The sequence below is a fragment of the Martes martes genome, assembly GCF_963455335.1.
Source record: "Martes martes genome assembly, chromosome: 8".
NCBI lineage: Eukaryota > Metazoa > Chordata > Mammalia > Carnivora > Mustelidae > Martes > Martes martes.
In genome coordinates this window covers 101,492,465-101,513,461 of record NC_137895.1, presented here as the reverse complement: position 1 = coordinate 101,513,461, position 20,997 = coordinate 101,492,465, and the positions used below count along the sequence as shown (strand labels likewise).

Below are 20,997 nucleotides of genomic sequence, written 5' to 3'. Positions count from 1 at the left end.
GGCTTAACCCACTGAGCCACCCAGGCACCCCCAGAGGCTTCTCTGATGTCTGGAGAATTTCTCCTCCAGGTACAGTGAAGGGACAGTCAAATAAGAGGCCCTTGGGATAAAAAGAGCAATGCAGGGGCAGCTCTGAGGCTCCCCTCCTTATTTAGCCTCCTTGAATAGCCACCTCCTGCAAAGAAGACCTTCTAGGTCAGGGGTGCTCCCAGACCAATCTCTAGCTCCCCCATTAGAAAAGACAGTTCAAAATCATCAAGGGCTAAGGCAGAGGGGAACACCCTACGCAGAGCGAACAGCTTCTCTCTGTCTTGGAGGACAGCTGGAGGGAAAGGAGATCAGTCACGTACCCTGTGCACCCCCAATGCACAGCCTGCCTGAGGGCCACCAGTGATGGGTCCCAGTTCCCTCCACAGGATACTGGCAGCTCCCAGGGCCCAGGACCTCACCCCTCAAGCCAAGGGCTAGGCATCACTCACACTCTGTGCAGTCATATAGGATAGCCATCCTGCCCCCTCCCATTTGGCCTCTCCAACACCTGCCCCAGCCCTACACTACTTACTTTGGGTACAGGGGAATCAGAGTCAGGGAAAGCCAGGAGACATGAGGCTTTTGAAAGAGAAAAACCCAGAAGTTACATCCTTCAGGGTGACAAGAATAACCTATGTATGCATTCCCCCCCACCTTATCCACAGGAATACATTTCAAGACCCTCCAGTAGATGCTAAAAATCACAGATAGGACCAAGCCCCATATATACTGGTTTTTTCCCTATACACACATACCTATGATAAAGTTTAATTTGTGAATCAGACACAGGAAGAGATTAGCAGCAATAACTAAAAATAAAAGTTATAACACTACACCATAGGAAGAGTGATACGAATGTGTTCTAAGCATCTTACTGTACCCACTCACCCTTCTCCTTCTGGTGATGATGTGAGATAATAAAATGCCTTCATGGTGAGATGAAGTGAGGGGGATGGTACAGGCACTGAGACACGGCGTTAGGCTACTGCAGGCACCTGCTTCTGGACCCCAGTGGACAGTGGGTAACCTCCACCGTGGGTAGGGGAACCACTGACCATAATGTATGTGTACAAAACTGACCCACAATCAGACTTGGGAGGAAGGCAAGGATCTTGGGCACACTCAGACCCCTGCCGCCAGCAGCCGTCTAGAACCGGGTGGAGGCAAATCAGCAGACCTTGGACCATGCAAGGCATACTGGGAACTGCTGGCCGCAGGCTGTGTGTCTATTAAGAGCTGGCCAAGACCTCATAACTCATTTCCCAGGTGAGGAAAACCAGGCTCAATGAGGGGAAGGGACTGGGGTCAGTCCTTGCTGGTGAAGGGGCAGCAACATTAACATCACCTCTTGCAACAGAAAGTTCTACACATATATGCAAATGATATGCAAATATATGTGTGCCCTCTCCTCTTCATTCGGGGAATGCAGCAGCCCTTGGGAAAATTTCAGGGGAAATGCCAGTTTCCACACATAAGTATTTTCTGGAAATACTCACTTTGCTTCCTGCAGCACCTCTGTGCACGGAATTCCTGTGTTTTTGTCGGATCTTGTCAGGATGGACTCCAGACACTTCCCCACCATCTCCCTTCCCGGCTCTGGCGGCTGAGTCAGCCACAGAAGACTGTCCCCCACCCCTACCCCAGTCGCAGCCTCCACCCCCGTTACCATTCTTGCTTCGCTCCTGTTTCTTCCTCTCTCTGCTCCAGAGCCACCTGGCCCATGCTTAGCCTGCAGGAAAATGCAAGGCTTCCCACCCTCCACAGCTCGAGGCGGCTCCGGTGGCTTACCATGCCCGGCGGGCAGAGGCAGCCAGAGACACAGCCCGAGCTCATGCACTGCAGGTCATAGTTCTGGCAGGTTTTGGCACACTCGAGCCCTTCAGCCCTCGGGTTATCAGCGGGGCACACCAACGTGACCATGGGAGGCCGGCAGGACAGGCTCCTTTTACCTTGGAAGTAGAAGAAAGCAAAAGAGTCAATGGATCTCCCTTCCATACTGTCCTTGGTCCCCCCCCACACACACACACACACTTGTGTCCAGAGACCCAGCCGCCCACTCCCTGGGATCAGGTGCTCCCACAGGCCTTGCCCTGAGCCAGGCTCCCCCGGTGAGACTGGAGGGCCACCCCATCTACTCCTCTGAGCCCCTGACCTTCGCCTACGTGGAAGGCATCTCTCCTGCCCTCCGCATCCCTGTATCAGCCCACTCCTCGTTCCCCTTGAACCCACCGCATCATGTTCAAGCATTAAATCAGGATGCACTGTGGAAATGTCCAGACCCACGCTCTAAAGGACCTGCATTTGGGTGCTAAAAAGGAACCTTTGTGGGCCCGCTGGACCACTCATAAAATTGTCACAACTAATTTAGCCACAAAATCTTTAAGAGGGACTTTGTTTCCGTGCCATCCTCTGCCCGGCCACTGGCCACCCCAGTTGCTCTGTTTGAATTTGATACACTCTGTCCCTCCACACTCCTCCCTGCCCTCCTGGCTTTGTCATCCTCCGTATGATCATCTCCAATGCCACCCTGTGATATACTATGAACTTATTTGTTGATTGCCCACACACCCACCCACCCCCAGAATACCAGCATATATGTTCCATGAAAGCAAGGGGTTTTTTCAAAAGACTTCACTTATTTATTTGAGAGAGAGAGAGAGAGAGAGAGAGCACAAGCAAGGGGAGTGGCAGGCTAAGGGAGAGAGAGCAGCAGGCTCCTTGCTCAGCAATGCTTGATCCCAGGACCATGGATCATGATCTGAGCCAAAGGCAGATGCTTAACTGACAGCCGCCCAGACAGCCCAAAGGAAGGGGTTTTGTCTCCTTTGTACATGGATGTATCATATCTCCTGACCGTGGGCACCTATCACGGGCCGATTGAATAAATGATGACAGGAGGGTTGCTATAGCACTTTCCTTTTAAAAACCTGCGTGTGTCTCACAGCATTTATATCTAACTATATAGAGCACTTACTATCTCCTGTGGACAAGTTCCAGCCTTATTGTTACACAGAAACTTTGTTAGGAAACTGAAACCCTAAAAGATTAGGTGGGCCTTCCAAATTGCACAAAATTCTAGGAGCTTCCTGACTTATTAAAAAAAAAAAAAAAAAAAGGCACCTTCCAGGGACTATAGGATAGAAAAAAGCCAAGAGGGTGGGGACACAAGCCACTGCCGGAGAGCGGGGCAGGACTTAGTGACCCTCAGGTCTCTTACGGACTGAATGTCTTGCCGCCCCCCGAAATCCATGTGTTGATCCTAGAGGTAGTGGTGCTAGGAAGTGAGCCCTTTGGGAAGTGACAGCGCCATGAGGGTAGAGCCCTCACGGGTGGGATTCATGCCCTGATGAAGAGAGCCCACCAAGCTCCCCAGCCCTCTCCACCCTATAAGGACACGAGAAATCTGCAACCCTCACCGGGACCTTGCTAGCACCTGACCTTGGACTTCCAGCCTCTATAACTGTGAGAAGTACATTTATAAGACAAAGACAGAAATCTGTATTTCTCACACTTAAACCACCTAGTCTGTGGTATTTTGCTAAGGCAGCCTGAACAGAAAAAGACAAGGTCACGAGTTCTTATTTCAACTTCTGAGTTGCCCACGTGCTTGGGATCTTGCCCCAGCTCCAGGCTGAGAGATGCTCCCCAAGCAGTCACACGGGGCAGCCTGACTTCTCACCCAGGGCGAACTGGAGAGCAAAGGCAGAGCACACACCCGGTCACTTGGAGAGATGGGGTCTTGAGGAAGGGAAAGGCAGAGAGAGCTGGTCAAGCTGGACATTGAAAATAGCGCATGTATCTGCCTAAAGTCATTCCTCTCCCTCTACTGGGTCAGTCCTTTCTAAGCAAAGATCCATTTAGAAGCCAATTAGTTCTCCCTGAACCATAATGTGAATATGGTCCCACCAGTGCCGGGCCAACCCCTTCTCCCTTCTGTGCCTTGTCCTTAAACTGCGTACCAAGTATGAGGACCTTCAAACTGAGAACAAAGGGTCCAAGATCCCTGCCTTCAAATCCATCTGAAAAGCTTTCTAAACAGACATCCTAGTCATTAAAGACTTAAATGTGAGAACTGAAACCATAAACATCCTTGAAAAGAGAAGCAGCGGTAATCTCTCTGACACTGGCTATAGGAACTTTCTTCTAGATATGTCTCCTGAGACAAGAGAAACAAAAGTTAAAATGAACTATTGGGACTATATCAAAATAAAAAGCTTCTGCACAGTGCAGGAAACAATTGACAAAATTAAAAGGCAACCTACTGAATGGGAAAAGATATTTGCAAACGACACAGCTGATGAAGGATTAGTATCCAAAATATATAAAGAACTTACGCAACTTGACACCCCCAAAACAAATAATCCAATTAAAACATGGGCAGATGACATGAACAGACATTTCTTCAACGAAGACATCCAGTGACCAACACACACATGAAAAAATGTTCAACATCAATCATCATCAGGGAAATGTCAAAACTACAATGAGATACCACCTCACACCTGTCAGAATGGCTAAAATCAACAACACAAGAAACAAGTGTTGGAGACGATGTGGAGAAAGGGGAACCCTCTTACACTGTTAGTGGGAATGAAAGATGGTACAGGCACTCTAGAAAATAGCGTAAGTTTCCTCAAAAAAATTAAAAATAGAATTACCAATAATTCCAATAATTTGACTACTTGATATTTACCCAATGACAATAAAAACACTACTTCAAAAAGATACCTGCACCCCTGTGTTTACTGTAGCATTATTTACAGTAACCTCACTATGGAAGCAGCCCAAGCATCCACCCATAGACAAATGGATAAAGAAGACATGGTGTATAGATATACAATGGAATATTATTCAGTCATAAAAAGAATGAAATGTGGCCATTTGCAGCAACATGGATGGAGCTAGAGAGTATTAATGCTTTGGAAAATCAGTCAGAGAAAGACAAACACCAAATAATGTCACTCATATGTAGATTTTAAGAAACAAAGTAGCAGAGGGAAAAAAAAGAGAGAGAAATAGAAACTCAGAAACAGACTCTGAACTATAGAGAAAGCGCTGGTTACCAGAGAGGAGGTGGTGGGGACAGTGGGGGGAGGATGGGGATTAATGAGTGCACTTATCATGATGAATAAAAATGAATTAAAATGGGGCGCCTGGGGGGCTCGGTAGCTTGGGCCTCTGCCTTTGGCTCGGGTCATGATCCCGGGATCCTGGGATCGAGCCCCGCATCGGGCTCTCTGCTCTGCGGGGAGCCTGCTTCCCCCCTCTCTCTGCCTGCCTCTCTGCCTACTTGTGATCTCTCTCTCTGTCAAATAAATCTTTAAAAAAAAAATTAAAATGATTGGATAGATAGACAGACAGACAGACAGATATCCTTGTCAGCATGTCTGTGGGCAAAAGGAAGCCAAGGAAGGAGGGTAGTCTTCACTATAATCAAGGTGACCAACTTATAGCGGCCCTCTAGGTTAAGGTCACCATGGGCAAAACAGAAGTCCCACTGAATCCACCTTGCAGAGAACTCAATCTTTTCCCCTAAAATTCCTCCTTGGCTCAATAACCTGGATATACACATGCAAAGGCACGTCAAGGCCTGAGAGTCAGTTATACAGACACAAACATTGTGTCAGTCCTGACCCACGCCCGAATGCACGCACACGTGGGACAGAGCAGCCCAGCGGGGAGATGGAGAGCCCAGTACTCACTGCGGTGAGACAGGGGATTGCTGAGCACGGTGTCGGACAGCAGGCTTCCTGGGGTTCCACTCGTTGTACAGTGCATGAAGCCATCCTCACAGTAGCTGCAGACAGGAATGTCGGAGCCCAGCTTTGCAAGAGCGGAGACCCTGGCCAGCTCCTTTTCCTCGCCTCCCATGTACCCTCTAACCCCTCCAACTCGGGCAGTCTCCTAACTCATCGGAAACACAGTCTGCTGAGGCTCCCAGCGGCCTCTGTGTTACCAATCCGAATGGAATGTCTTCAGTTCTTTCCTTACCTGATCCCTTTTAACATTATTCATCACTGTGACTATTCCGTTCTTCTAGAAAAAGAAAAAATCCCTCCTGGTTTCCTCTTACCTTCCTGGTTGCTCCTTTAGGCTCGCCTCCCCACCCCCCGCCGCTGGCTCCCCGCTTGGCTCTCTCTTCTCACCCCGTGCTGTCATCTACACCCTCAGCTTCTAGGGCAGAGATGACTCGCACACTCACATCAGCAGCTGGGATCTCCCACCTTGAACCCGAGATCCATACATTGAAGCACTTACAGGATTGCCATCTTGGCGTCTCAAAGACTTCAAACTCAGTATGTCCAAAACTGACCTCATGATCCTCCCCGCCCCAACCAAAGCCAGTCGTCCTCCATAGCTTGAATTCATTGTATGATACCACCATCCATCCACATTCACAAACCAGCAAACGAGGGGTCAGCCCTGCCACCACCTTCTCCCCACCCCCATAACTGGCCATCACCCGGCCCTTGGACTTCGTCTCCAAAACTGGCACTCAGACCGACTTCTTGAGCCACCACCACTTCTCACCCAGACAAGGCAGAACTCTGAACTGATGCATACAGACCAAATCCCTAAGATGGCATGCCTGGCCCCATGTGCTTGGAACCCCGCCTGCCCTTCCTCTTGTGTCATCTCTGTTGCACCAAGGTTGGTCCATGTGACCAACAGGATGTGGCAACGGTGACATACCATGTGTCACCTAAGATTAGATGATGAAAGACGATGGCTTCTCTCTTGGTGCCCTCTCTTGGATCACTCACTCTGGGGAAACCAGTTCACAAGCCACCCAGTGGAGAGGTCCACGGGGCAAGGAACAGAAGCCTTCTGCCGAGAGCTGTGTGAATGAGCTGGGGCTGGAGGCTCCAGCTCCCTTTGAGGCTCCAGATGATTCCAGGCTTAGGAGCCAACCCAAGCAGAACCACCCAGCCAAGCTGCTCCGGCAGTGCTGACCCGAGAAACTTAGAGATTTATACATGTTCATTGTTTTCAGCTGTTATATTTGGGGTTCATTGTTTTATGCAGCCATAGATAAAGAAAACTAATACAATCTTATTCTGTTTAATGTATATATGCCTGAATGTATTCTCATGAAGTGTGTTTATTTCACATGCGTGTATGTTTAATTTACATAAGCGGTGTTATCTCGTATATCACACTGTTTGGCTGTTTTCTTTAGCACCATGTGTTTAAGAGTCAACCCTGCCAGGGAGCCTGGGGGGCTCCATCGATTGAGCGTCTGACTCTTGATTTCAACTCAGGTCGTGATCTCAGGGTTGTGAGATGGTGCCCCGTGTTGGGCTCTGTGCTGAGCATGGAACCTGCTTTAAGATGCTCTCTCTCCCTCTTCCTCTGCCCCTCCCCCGCTCTCTCTCTCTCCAAAAAAAAAAAAAAATTCACCCTGCTAATACATACCTACTTGCCATGTTCCTTCTAAGGCTGCCTGGCCCTCTATCGTTTGCATCCACTACATTTTACATATGTACCCTCCCATGGATAGATGTAGATTGTCACCTGCTCCTTGCCACAGCAAACAAAGATGTGATTAACATCTTCATACATGTGCTCTTACGAGCCTGTGTGAGAATTTCTTTAGTATACATGCCCCAGAACGGAACTGTGGGGATCTCAAGGGTGGATATCTAATTTGCATAAACTGTGCCAACAGCTCTCCCAGGGACAGCTGACCTTGCACTTGAAGGGAGCAACGCACCTTCCAGATTAAGGAAGGCCAGGAGGCTGGAGAGGGGAGGAGTTGGGAGGGGTCAAAGTGCATGGGCCCTGGGAGACCGTCTTGAGGATTTGGTCTCTATCCTAAGGCCTCCTGAAAGGAAACTATTAAGATTGTTGTTAAGCTTCTGTCTTCAGCCTGGGTCATGATCCCAGACTCCTGGGATCGAGCCCCACGTTGGGCTCTCTGCTCAGTTGGAAGCCTGCTTCTCTCTCTCTCCTACTCCCCTCCTTGTGTTCCCTTTCTTAAAAAAATCTTAAAAAAAAAAAAAAAAAGAATTCCAAGCAGAGGAGTGACATAATCAGCTTGAGGTTTTGGAAAGCTACTGGGTTCTCTGAACCAGTGTATGTCCTCCCCGTAGCAGATCGGGGGTCCCATATTCCACAGTCCTGCCAATACTTGGCATTATCCAGATTTCCAGTTTTTCTACTCTAATAGATATGAGTAACACTCACTATATTAATTGTATTTCTCTGACTGTAATGATTTTAAACATTTTTAATGTGCCTGCTGTTTAATCAAAATTGAATTGAATGAGCAAGAGAATCAGCCCTTCCCGCCCTGGGCACCTACAGAAACTGTACCCTCTGGTTTTTAACTAATACCTCATTTACGGATATCCTCCCCCAAATGTCTGGTCTGTCATTTGGACGTGACCCAAAAGCTTAATTTTGGGGCATCTGGGTGGCTCACACAGAAAGTATCTGCCTTCAGCTCAAGTCATGGTCCCAGCATCCTGGGATCAAGCCCCACATTGGGCTCCTTGCTCAGTGGGGAGTCTGCTTCTCCCTCTCCCTCCTCCCTGCTCCTGCTCTCTTTCTCTCTCTCAAATAAATAAATAAATAAATCTTTAAAAACAAAAGCTTGATTTTATTTTTAGAAAGCAGAAAAGAAAAACCTTGCAGGAGGGTTTACAATCAACTCCTGTCCCAGATCTTGGCTTGCAAGAGGACAAGCACTCTACCGGGAAGCCTGTTCAATGACCAGCCAAATGGCCTGAAGACACACGCTAGCCAAAGGTGTTTGCCCTTCCTACCACCTGTTGTAGGTGCCCCCAGCACACGTCCATGGGACTCATGATCGTCTAAAGAGTAAATATAAAGAGCCACAAACAGGCCCTGAGTTCCCGTTGGTGCCAACTCTCCGGAAAACCCAGTTTTCTAAATGAAGAGGAGAGAGAACAGCCACTAGCTTTCAGACCTGGTGCCTGAAGGGGAGACCAGAAAGAGGAGGTTTCCATATCATGGAGAGGTCAGATGTGCAAATCCCAAAGACAGCCTGAAGCCAGGGCTATTCCCCCGCCGAGCCCTATTCACCCAGGGCCCACTCTACCTCATCTCCCACCTTCCCTGTGCCTCCAATATGGTAAAATGACCAGGGACACTAGCTGCTCTCCAAGTCACCCCAGCCTCCTACCCTCCGGCTGCTTTCCTCACCACGCTACTGCAACATGGGGGCCACCATGACCTTCTGATCGCCAAATCCAGCTGCATACTCTCCATGTAATATGAAAAGTTCAAGAGTCCCTGGGTTCTGTCACTCACTAAATGATTTGGGAAAGCAATAATCTCTCTAAGCCTCAAATTCTTTGCTAAAAATCAACGCTTGACTCCTAACAACATTGTTTTCAGGTCCCAGAGAGAAACACCCTAAAAATCACAGCCGGACAACTGCAGTAAAACGACCACTGGGCGAAGGCCCAATGTTCAACCCGACAGATGTTCTTACTCCCCTGGTCCCTTCACTTCCACAACAGGGCTCTGCCCTAGTTATGCCTTTTTGCTGGCCTTTATCCTTTGGCCTCTCTCATGGGGTCCTCCTTCTCCTCCCCTGGTTCTCTAAACACCCCCACAAGCTCTGGACTCAGTCCCCTTTCCTGCTCCTTGGCCCATGCCCTCCATGAACCTCACTACTCCCATGGCTATCCCCCCTACCTTCACACCAATCTTGTCCAGACTCAAGTTCCACGCACACCCATCATCCCTGTGACTGTTTTCATTCACTCACCAACATGCCTTCTCAGTAACTCATTCATCTGGGCTAAGACCAAACACGTTATCTTTCCTCCACCAACGAGGAGCCTCTTGCTCTTCCTGTCCTCCCTTCTGGTCTTCTTGGCATTCCATTTCAGAGTCCCAGGGTCATCTTCAGCAAATCTCATCTCCCCACACATGCCCCCAGTCTGTTTACTTCCCAGGGTCTCTGGTGTCTGTCACCTTGCTCCCTTTCCACGACTGGTATTGGCCCAGGGCCTTAACACCTTTTGACCAGATTTGTCCACTTCTTCCCACAGCGGATCTCCCTGCCTTCATGCCTTCATGCCTCTCCAGAACACTCTGATGCTATCTGCTCTCTGTTCTACACCTCTGAGGTCCTCACTGCCTACTGCTCAAGTCCTCACCCTACCTTTCAAAGTCCCTCAACATCCCTCCAAGCTTCTCCTCCCTCTGACAGAGGACTTACCTTGGTGATGGGTGAGGACTCTTTGTGGGTTTCAGTCCCTGGGCATGGGCCCACCCCAAAGCCCTCATCCCATGGGCCCACCGCATGCCCACTGTTAGAATCCTCCTCAAACCCAAAGCTACCTCTTACACTGAGTCTTCTCCAACTGGAAGCAATCAGCTCTTTCCTGAATAAGTAGAGATTTTTTATGTCTCCAAAATGGCAAGTCTACCAAACACAATGTTCTTTCATCTCAAGAAACACTGATCGTATCTATTTTCTACCAGAAGTGTATTGGGTGCTGGGGATCAGGGCCCAAGATATGGTCTCTACTCTTGGGGAGATCATGGTCCCAAGGGGAAATAGACCATATTGTGCTGAAATCCAACTCCGACGACAGCCACTGCTGTACTCTGAGAGTAAAAAACCTTCCTCGGGCACAGGAGATCGGGAACGACTGTAAGTTCAGCTAAGTTAGCTTCATTACCAAGTGCAATGTCCAGACCTTGTTTGGATTTTGATTTGAACATACCAATTCTACATAAAAAGACATTTGGAGATGGACAGGAAAAAGTGGACACGGGTGGAACATTAGGTGTTATCAGGAATTATTGTTAACACTTAGCTTAATAATGATATTACAGTCACTTTTTTTTAAAGTGCTTATCTGTTAGAAACACAGACTTAAACATTTTCAGATGAAATGATGTAAGAGCTGAGATTTTCTTTATTCCAGCCAAAAAGGAGAGGTGGGGATACATAAATAAGATTGGCAAAGTGCTGATCATCGCTGAAGCTGGGGATGGATGCCTTAGGGCCCCTCACACTATGCTCTCCCCTTTCATGACAGAATATTCCAGAATCAGGACATGTACATTCGTTCCTCTACTAGACTGTCAGCTTCCTCGGGGCCCATGCTGTGTCTTATTCACCTTCCAGTGCCCAGGGCAGAGCACGTGCCAAGGAAGCATTTGCCCAACAAATGCTGTGTTACCGGTTTCTCTCATGGCCTTGACGGCTCTGCTGAAACTGACTGTGACCGAGGCCCCGGGCAAAAGGCCACAAGAAGTGCATACAGTGGGAGCTAGTTTTCAGGCAGTGCAAGAAGCAGATTAAGATGCCATGCACCAGGGAGGCAAAGCTGCCGCTGTCGGTCTCCCTCTGGCTCAAATGCCCCTGCCTGAAAACCCTGCCAGGAGGCTGGAGTGGAGGGGACAGGGAGTCCTCCCACTTACTGTTCTCAAAAGGGGAAGCTGAGATCTAGTGCAGGCAAACAGGAGCTGGCGATGGAGCCGAAGCAGTCTTGCTGGTAGCCTGTTCTAAGTCCCCACGAGGTAAGGAAGTCTTTCAAGCTGGGCGAATCCCAGCTTTGCTTCTGACCAGCTGTGCAACTCTGGGTGAGTCCCTTCCCTTCCTGGGCCTCAGTTTCCCATCCATGAAATGAAGGACCTGGAGGACCATGTCCTTTCTGAGCTCTGCCACTCTGGGGGTCCGCGGTCCCACTGCTCGTACTTACCACATGGTGTGATGGTCTGAGAAGATGTCTTCCGGCTGAAAGATCTCGCCATCATAGTAGCAGGGGCACTGGGCCTTGGGCACACAGTCTCCCCTCTCGTCCAGGTACAGCCCTGGGGGGCAGAAGCAGCCTTCCAAGCAGACCTCGTCACAGTCCTCATCCGGGTAAGAAAGGGAGCGGCAGGTCATGTTACACGGGGTCCCACACTGCAGGTACACCTGGTCCGGTGGGCAGCTCAGCGCTGGGAGAGAAGGGAGGGGAGGAAGGCCTCAGCGGAAACATGGAAACACACAGATGCCAAGGACTGGGATTCTGGGACTTGGGGTGCCACCCTTGTAGCTGGGACTCCAAGTATAGCTATACGATCACCACCTTCCTTTACCACTCTGAGCAAAACTGCGTTTTCAGACTCACAAATGTCTCTGATAATAACAGATGCATCATGGATTCCCCTTTGCTGAACCCGAGGGCTCCCGCCTTAGCAGTCTCCAAAGCCCTGAAGCCTGGGATGTGTAGAAATTGAGGGGATGTTGATACTGTGACTATTAAAAAGAACTGGGAGCACCGGGCAAGGGCATTTCTCTCCAGATAAAGATCATTAATTCAGCCCCTACTGTAACCCTGCTCTTCACACAGCTTTTATGCCTTTTACGCCTCTCACTGAGCTAGATCTCATGGCCCCTGTCCTACATGGAAGAAAACTCAACATAAACTGAGTGACTGGTCAAGATCATGCCTCCCAGGAAGAAGCTGAGGCAGGATTTGAACCCAGTTCTCCGTGACCCAAAAGCTCACACTCTTCACCATTATGCCCTAAAAGCAAACTGCCCCTAAGGAGCCATGCTTTGGAGGACAGCTGCAAAAAGCCAACCGCTCTTGAACCTGCACCAGCAAGGCAGGCAGCCCCACCTCCGCACTGCCCTCACTCTCCCCAGCCTCCCACAGAAAGACAGCACAGCGACCAAGAGCCAAGAGATCGTGGGGCCAAGCATTGCAACACAGGGAAGTAGATGGGTTCTGTCTCCCAAATTCCTGGGTCTGAGACCCAGTTCTGCCACTAGTTACTACGTGACCTTGAGCAGTTTCCTGGCTGGAAGGGACTCATACCTGCCTGGCTTGTTGTGAAGCCTGAGTGAGCCAACCAGGTCCGAGAGGCCTGGCCCGTGGCACATGGTCACTGCTACTTAATCACTGCGATGACTGGGGAAATGCAGCCTGAGCTCCGAAGGCTCCTTAAGGGAGGGGCATTCCAGAGAAAGGCCTAGGCCGAGAAAGGCCTGGAACTCCTGGGATCTGGCCACCGCATGCACTCCTGGGAGCAGCCCAGTGATGAAATTCTTTATTGGGGTGTTTGGGAAGCCCTTTGCCCCTTCTGCAGGCACTCCCGCTGTGCACCAGCTGCTGTCCAGGAAATGAGGGCCTCACTCTGAGGACACTCTTGAGACCACTGGAAGCCTTGCCCTCTCTGTTAGGATCCACTTCTACAGTAGGAACCTACGGGCAGCACGTGTCACGGGAGCTGTAACAAGAAGACCAGGCCACGCGCCCCGGACATGGGGGTGGGAACATCTGGGGAGCCTCTGTGGCCTCCGCCTCCTGCAAATGCTCAGGGCTCGGGGTTTGAGGGTAGCTGAGAAGGGAGGGGGCTCTGTCACCATATTAGATGTGGATTCTTCTCTGAACCAGCAGAGAGGCTGGGTCAGTGGATGGATATTTAGAGCAGGGTGGGTTAAGAGGGGGCGTGTGGGGTCATAAAGATGCAACTTGCTTTCAGTCCACTATGATAATAAGGTCACGTTTCACCCATTAAGGAGCATTTGGAGCCAAGAGCTGGCTTAGAGCCCTGTGAAATATCTCTTCTGGCCTTCTTCTCCAGAAGTGGTATGCACCTCAGCGTAACAGAAGCGTATTGTGCGTCCACTGTGTACTGGGGCCGTGCTAGGCTCACGGATACAGAAATGGTAAGAATTGGTCCCTGCCTGCAGGGAGCCTGGGCTCTTGTCCAGTTACAAGAAGAAGAAAAAAAACGTGTGTACTTCTCCCAGATCTCTTCCCAGCATCCCAGAGAAGCTATGTGAATGGTCCTTGCTCCCTGAGCATCCCCAGTGGACGTGGGTTCTTCATCCTTCTTCAGGATGGAGTTAGTGGCTTAAGGAGCCCTGTTCATTTTTCAGGAGGAAAATGCCCATCCTCCTTAGGTTCAGGCCTCCCGGGCCCTCTGGCCAGCCTTTTCTCTGGTTTACCTCCAAGTAAGCCCATAGATCCAGAAAACTCCTTCCCACCTCCCCTCAAATTTTTCGCCTCCCTAACCAAATCTCAGCCTGTTCCCTCCTGTTCTGTTCTCAATGGAGGTGAAGGACGATGGCTCTTTCAAGATTACAGAATATGTCGGTAAGCTCTCAGCCTCTGGGACAATGTCCTAAATTAGGAAATCCTTCAGATGCTGTGGCACACTGATAATACAGAATTTCTAATGCTGGTGGACAACCAAACCATTTTATGGCAGACAAGCATATGCACGAACAGTATGCCATTTACTCCTCACTGCTCTGCCTAGTTTCTAAACAGCAAACCCCAAGGCGGAAGCTATGGCGTGGAGGGCGAGACGAAGAGTTCAGGGCCAGAGAGCAGGGAAGTCAAGGGCTGGTTCCAGGAAGGCCTCAGAGTCTGCTCCTCTGGCTGCTGGCCATGACTCTGTGTCGTGCCAGGCCCAGAGGGACAGGGAGGCACAACAGCATGCCTGCATAGACATGGTCCCTTTCGTCCTTACTTCTGCCTCTGCTCCTCTTTTTTATGACCTTGCTTAGACCCCAAACATAAGATGGCACGTAGGCCCCAACACTTCTAGAAGGGTCTAGACACTTCTAGAGCCCCCTACCTAAGCTTCTTTTCAAATACATGATATGAGATTAGGACCTTTCACCATTTCTCATAGCTCCTCTATTTTCCTGCTTCTGCCAAGACCATGGACATTTTTGTCTCCAAGCACATCCTAAAAATCACTCTAAAATTCAGAATATTTATGACACCTCATCCTCTCAGAATATCCCCCCCGTTTCCCCAAATCACTACTACTGTCCCACAGTGGAACAGCTCTTTTCGGCCAAGATGGCATCTTTTTAAGGCCTGGTCAAGTACACCACCTCCAGAAGGTCTTCCTTGGTTGCCCCTGCCTTAATCTAATTATCTTTTATTCAGTGTGATAGTGACCTAGCAGGGAGGCAGTTCCCACCTATGTCTCAAGAGGGAAGAAGGTTCAGGCTTTAGTTACACCACTGGCATTGCCTGACATGCTGGGCCAGCCAGCCTGTGTTATTAGAGATTTGGGCCAGGAGTCCATTGGTGGTTTGCCTGGAGTTATAAGGAAGGATTGGTATGTGCGTTCCCCCACTGCCTTCGTGAGACCCTCCGGGATGCAGAGACCCGTTGGGATCTGGGACCCACTCTCTCCTCAACCTGGCCATACACATATTGAACTCTAGGTGGCAGCAGCCACAGGAAATTTCTGCTTGGCAGGGACTCCAAGGTTCTGGACCTCCAGGTAGGGGGATGCTGCTCGAGCTCCTAGGACAGGCCAGAGTAATAACACTATCCTGTGGGAGAGCCAGTCCCCACCACCGCATCTTGCTGGAGATGGAAGGAAAAAGCAGCTGCAAATGAAGAGTTCTCTAGATCCAGGCTTGCTGAATACCCTTGGGCCCAGTTCTGAATGCAATAATGCAGAGACGGTGCCTAGAAAAGGACCAGCTGTGCGCAGGGCACTCGAGGAGGGCTTGCCTGGGTTGTGTGGGGACTGGCGGGGAGGGAGGACACCCACCACAGAAGCTGGGCTCCCGCCACGCGATGTGCACGCCTCTCCGGGCACAGGCTGCGGCGTAGTTGGCCACAGCACTGCAGAGGCAGTCTCTACCATCAGAGCAGGAGCACACGTCGTAGCGGCAGTTCTGCACGTAGGGCTGAGGGCCCACAGCACGGTGGCAGGCCTGGAACTTGGAGGATGTCAGCAGGGCGCACGCCTCCTCTGCAAACCTGGCTGTGGCGGGAGAGAGAGCGGCACGGGTTTGGCGGCAGCCCCCAGAGGGCCAGGACCCGTCGGGCTCTGAAATCCCCCCACCGGCTCCTCCCTTGGCAGCTCTCCCCACAAAACAACCTCACATCCCTCTGGAAATCACTGTGATTTTTCTTCTGCAGCCAATAAACTTTCCTAATTACATTTGGCTTAAATACATAACGAACTGCATTTGCAGAGCACACGCCCACTGACAGAAGGGAGAAAGTTCCAGGATGGGCAGGGTAAGAGGGGGAAATTAATGCAGGCCTGAAATGTTGCCACAGATAAATCTGCAAATGGCCACCCCAGAGCATTTATCTTCCGATAATTTAATTCTGGATCTGTGTGGCTGCTGCGCCAACAGACTGAGAGAAGGTCCAGGGACAGGAAGCATGGACTGTTCTCTTCTTTCCCAGGGTTAGGCTCACGAGGGGGGAAGGGGGGGGGCTGGTGAGGGGTTGCACAGTCAAGGGACTTGGAAGAATAAACAATCCAGATGGAGATCATCAAATGCTGATGGTAAAAGCAAAGTGCCCCTGTACCCTAAAGTGGGTGCACCGTGCCGTGGAAGGCACTGGAAGCCGGGAGACCTCGGGGCTCTGCAAGGTCCCCGGTGTCCCCCGCGGGGGCTTGCGTACTCAGGCGCGGGTTGAGGCTGCATGGATCGCTGTGCTGCTTCTGCAGGTCTTCGCAGTCCCCGTGCAATTTCCAGGCGTTCCCGAAGTCTTCCACCAGGGGCTCCGCCAGGCCTGCGGGCGTCACGAAGTCGTCACCCCTGTTGCCATTGTAATTCCCGCACAGGCCACACGTCTTCCCGGCGTAGACTGGGGACAGCTGTGGGGAGACGCACACCCCTTTGGAGCCGCGGCTGCCAAGGCAGCCACAGCTTCCCGTCGGCTAATGAGATGGTTTTCATCAAAAAAACGCTCCCCGGGTGAAAAATAAATATGAATTTAATAAACTGCAGAGGAAGCGTGAGGCTGTAGAGGTGGGGGGGGGGAGCCAAATGGGGTGTAAGCTTACCACCAGCAACATCCCACTCTTAAATCATTAGAGTCAGAGAGCAGCCAGGCCAGAAGGGACTTCAGAGATCATCTAGTCATTTGAAGATGGAGAGACAGGGGCGCCTGGGTGGCTCAGTGGGTTAAGCCTCTGCCTTCGGCCCAGGTCATGATCTCAGGGTCCTGGGATCGAGCCCCGCATCGGGCTTTCTGCTCAGTGGGGAGCCTGCTTCCCCCTCTCTCTGCCTGCCTCTCTGCCTACTTGTCATCTCTCTCTCTCAAATAAATAAATAAAATAAAATAAAATAAAATAAGATGGAGAGACAGTCCAGGAGAGCGAAAGTAACTGGCCTAAGGTCACAGAGGCGGTGGCAGAGCTAGGACCAGTAGCTGGGTCAGTTCCCCATCCAGCAGCATGCTCTGTGCCTATCAGAGGAGATGCTCCTGCCACTGGGCCCTGCCACCCAGGAGAACCAAGTGCAAAGAGCCCTTTATGGAACACTTATATCGGTCACACATGTGGGGGAAGCAGGTCCCTTGTGGTCCAAGTAGTCTCAGAGCTCACATTTGGTGACAAAGAACAACACTTGCCCGTCTGGATTCGACTCAGCCACTGGGTGTCATTGGAGAGAAAAGACCATGAGCCAAGGAGGACTCTAGGGCCTGTGATCAGAGAAGCGAGGGTCAGCAAGGACTCAGGGGCAGTCTACTGTGGGTGACCAGGATGGTTCTGGGGGCAAACCTCTAGGCCACCAGCAAACGGTTTGTTCTCCATCCTTCTGAACCCAAAGTGCACACTCACGGACAACTTGGAGAGTCAAAACTGCCTTTCACACTTTACAAGGGGGGGCTTCCACCAGTTTCTAGTAAGAGGGCCCTGATCCAAAGACAGAGCCAGGGCCGGGACCCCGGAGTCCTGACTCCTACTTTGCAGGTAATTAACATGGCCAGACAGCCTTCCTGGGATGAAACCATCACGCGGTAGGACTGGGTCCCGTATGGTCATCTCTAGAAGCCCCTTCCAGCTTCTAGCTACAACTTCACAGGATGCAGGATGAACAATCTAGTGCGAGGTTCCAGACCCACATAAAATGTACCCAAGGAAATAGCATTAAAAGAAAGAGAATAGAGTGATGCTTCCTTGTTTGCTTTACAAATTTTAAGTGTTGCCACTCTAGGCTTGGAGACCTGCCCTGCCCTCCCTATTTAAAATGTAAATCCTCTGACCCTGATACTTTCTGTCCTTCTTGCTGCTTTATTTATCTCCTCCGGATTTATCACCTTCTAATATATGATATAATTTGCTGCTTGGTTTGGTTTCTTGTCTGGCTCCCCTGAGGGGAACATAAAAGAAGCAGGACAGGGTTTCTTGTCTGTTTGGTCTCACTGTTGCAACCTCGGCCTCTCGAATGTGACTTTGCACACTCACAAGATGCTGTTGTTGAGTCAATGATTGAACAAATGGCTGAGTTCATGAGTGAACGAGGCTCTCCCTAGGACACAGGCTGAAACATCACGCTAGCGGTCAAGGCCAGGCCCGAGCTGAGCAGCTAAATCAGTGGTATCTTCACTCCACCACCCATGCCACAGCACCCTCGCCCCCCCCTTCATTCCCAGACTGAGTGCCTTCATGCCCCCCCAAAGTCCCTCTGGTCACCCCAGGCCTCCTGTCCTACCCCCCACCCCCCACTAAGACAATAGCGTCATCCATTCCCTCAGTCCCTTTGGCTTGACTCAAGGGTAGGCTCAGTGCTCAGATCAAGAGCACCTTTTCCAGGAAGTGGGAAATTGTGGAGAAGGTGGGATGGCCATTGGCAGGGTAGGGGGGCACCGTCCCTGAAGACCAGGGTACAGGAGGTGAGGGGGTCAGTAGACCTGAGTTTTCTGGTCCTCGCTCTGTCACCAATGACCACGAGACCCAGGGTGAGTTCTTTCTGGCTCCAGAAAGGGATTTTATTTCTAATTGCAAATGAGCGGCTGACAAGATGTTCTCCAAGATCTTCCTGCTCTATGATCTGTGGTCATAAGGTTTATTTTTTTAGAAAAGAAAAGAAAGTCATTAATATGGAACTTTCTCCAGGACTCTAAGACAAGGGAAAGAATATGGTATCATGAGGAAACCAAGATCTCATCAGGAATGCCCTAATGCCCCTGCCAGGATTATACCAAGGGCCCTGTGCCCCACAGGACCCCCGTGCATCAGAAGGGACTCTCCAGGGATCCAAGGAATGATCTAGGGCAGCAGTTCTCCAAGTGTGGCCTTGGGGATCTGTTGGAGTTGGGGGTGAGGGATCCCCGAGGACTTGCAAGGTGTCCATGAGGCCAAAACTATTTTCCGAATCATCCAAAGACGTTATTTGGCTTTTCCCCTCTCATTCTCTTACAAGTGTGCAGTGGAATTTTCCAGAGGCTACATGACACATAATGTTGCAAAAGATTGAATGCAGAAGTATATCTGTGACTCCAGCTGTCTTCTATTAAGACAGCCATTAAAGAAATTGGCAGAAATGTAAAACAATGGTATTCTTCTCACAACTTATTTTTGTTTTGGAAAACAGGATTATTTTTTAAAAAATATATTGTTTATATTAACATGGAGTGGTTTTATTATTGTTATTTTTTGTTTGGGTTTTTTTAATTGAAGTGTTATTAACATACATTATCATATTGGTTTCAGGTATGCCATATATGATTATTGTAATTTTTAAGTGAATTCATAAATACATATTTTAAGCCTCTGATTTAATTTCTAGTGTGGTAAATATTGACAGCTATACCCTTCGCAAAAGATCTTGGGGTCTTCAGTAATTTATAAGAGTACAAAGGCATGTGATGACCAAACAACGAGAAGCACCGGTCCAGGAGGAAGGACACTGTCTTGAGGGCTGACCAGCTCTGCCCCAGCCTCGTGTGCGGTGCTGGGCACCTCTCCCTGCTCACCTGAGCCTGAGTCGCTTCATTCATAAAAAGAGCAGTGAAAACCATACTGCCCCACTACTTCAGGAAATTTCCGGAGGAAACAATGTATAAGGAAGCCCTGTGATATATATGGATTGCTACCCAAATGTGCCTCTGCGACCACAGAGACCAAGGGGAGTGGCCCCCCCAGATTGCAAAGGCCCAGGGAAGGGATGAGAGAGCTGGCAGTTCCCAGCGCAACCCTTCAGGGCCAGGATGGTCTGCACCCCTGGGGAGCACAACATAGGGTCTCAGTGGCCATTTTCCTTTCTGCCCACTGTGGGTACCTCCACAGGGAGATGCCTCCGGCTCCCATTTGTCACAGCCAGGAAGCTGCGCTCCAAAATGCTATCTCTTAGCCCCTCAGGAGCCCACCCAGTCTGGGGACCCCTGGGGAGCCAGAGCCCCAGAAGTGAGAACCCCCAGGGCAAACAAGGGGCATCCAAACAACAAACACCAGTCTCTCATAAACAAAAGAGGCCTGTTCCTCCCTCTGGGGGCGTAGGGCCTGGGGAGAGAGGAATTCTCCCACCACAGAAAGCCACTCTCCCAGAGCACAAGAGGGACTTTGTAAGGTCCCGGCTGCAAGGCGGCCGAGTCCGGGAGGGCACCTACCATCACCAGCAGCTTGCCCCGGCCATCCCAGTCCATCTGCAGGTCCTCCCCGTAGCTGAGGCGCACGGAGGCCATCACGGTGTGCTGGATGCGGAGGTCACCTGGAACCGGGCAGGGACAGGATTTAGCCCTTCAGCCAAGATGGGGAGAGGGCTGGGTAGTGAGAGACAGATGTATCGTGGAGAGAGACGGAGTGTCTCACAAAGGACTGTAACAATGACATCAAGGAGTTGGGGACAGATGGAGATGTCCATGAGGTTGAAGGGGTTCTCAGGAGGAAAGATAAGCAGGACGAACCTGGTACACATGGAATTCCAGAGAAAGGTGCCCCAGTATCCCAGTGGCAGCCTGCCATTCGCTCTACTGCCACAAGAGGGCGACAGAGGTTCCTGCATCCTCCGCTGAGGCAGCTCTTCCTCCCATTGAATCCCTGACACCCCACCTCCACACCCCCTGCCTTCCCCACAGGCGCTTCTGCCCTTGCACCCTCTTCTAGACTGTGCCATGAGTGTGCAGAGCTGCATACAGCACTTCTCACTGAAGACGAGACATACCTTTTACCCTGGAAGAAGGGATGTGAGAGGGAGACACACACCACTAACAACAGCTTCCTCAACTTATCCTCCCCCTCCAGGAAGCCTTCCTTGCTTGC

The 20,997-nt window shown here is 50.5% G+C and overlaps 1 protein-coding gene across 1 annotated transcript in view; it reads right to left on the bottom strand.

Annotated features, from left to right (window-relative positions):
- Nucleotides 1-20,997, bottom strand: part of VWF (von Willebrand factor) — a gene marked incomplete at its 5' end in the record, with an annotated part of 133,092 nt that overhangs the window by 66,713 nt on the left and 45,382 nt on the right. Inside the window, 6 exons of the mRNA XM_080812067.1 lie at nt 1,819-1,979; nt 5,733-5,827; nt 11,721-11,961; nt 15,538-15,753; nt 16,410-16,605; nt 20,346-20,446. Of these exons, the coding sequence (XP_080668193.1) occupies nt 1,819-1,979; nt 5,733-5,827; nt 11,721-11,961; nt 15,538-15,753; nt 16,410-16,605; nt 20,346-20,446 (1,010 nt within the window). The remainder of the gene's footprint in view (nt 1-1,818; nt 1,980-5,732; nt 5,828-11,720; nt 11,962-15,537; nt 15,754-16,409; nt 16,606-20,345; nt 20,447-20,997) is intronic.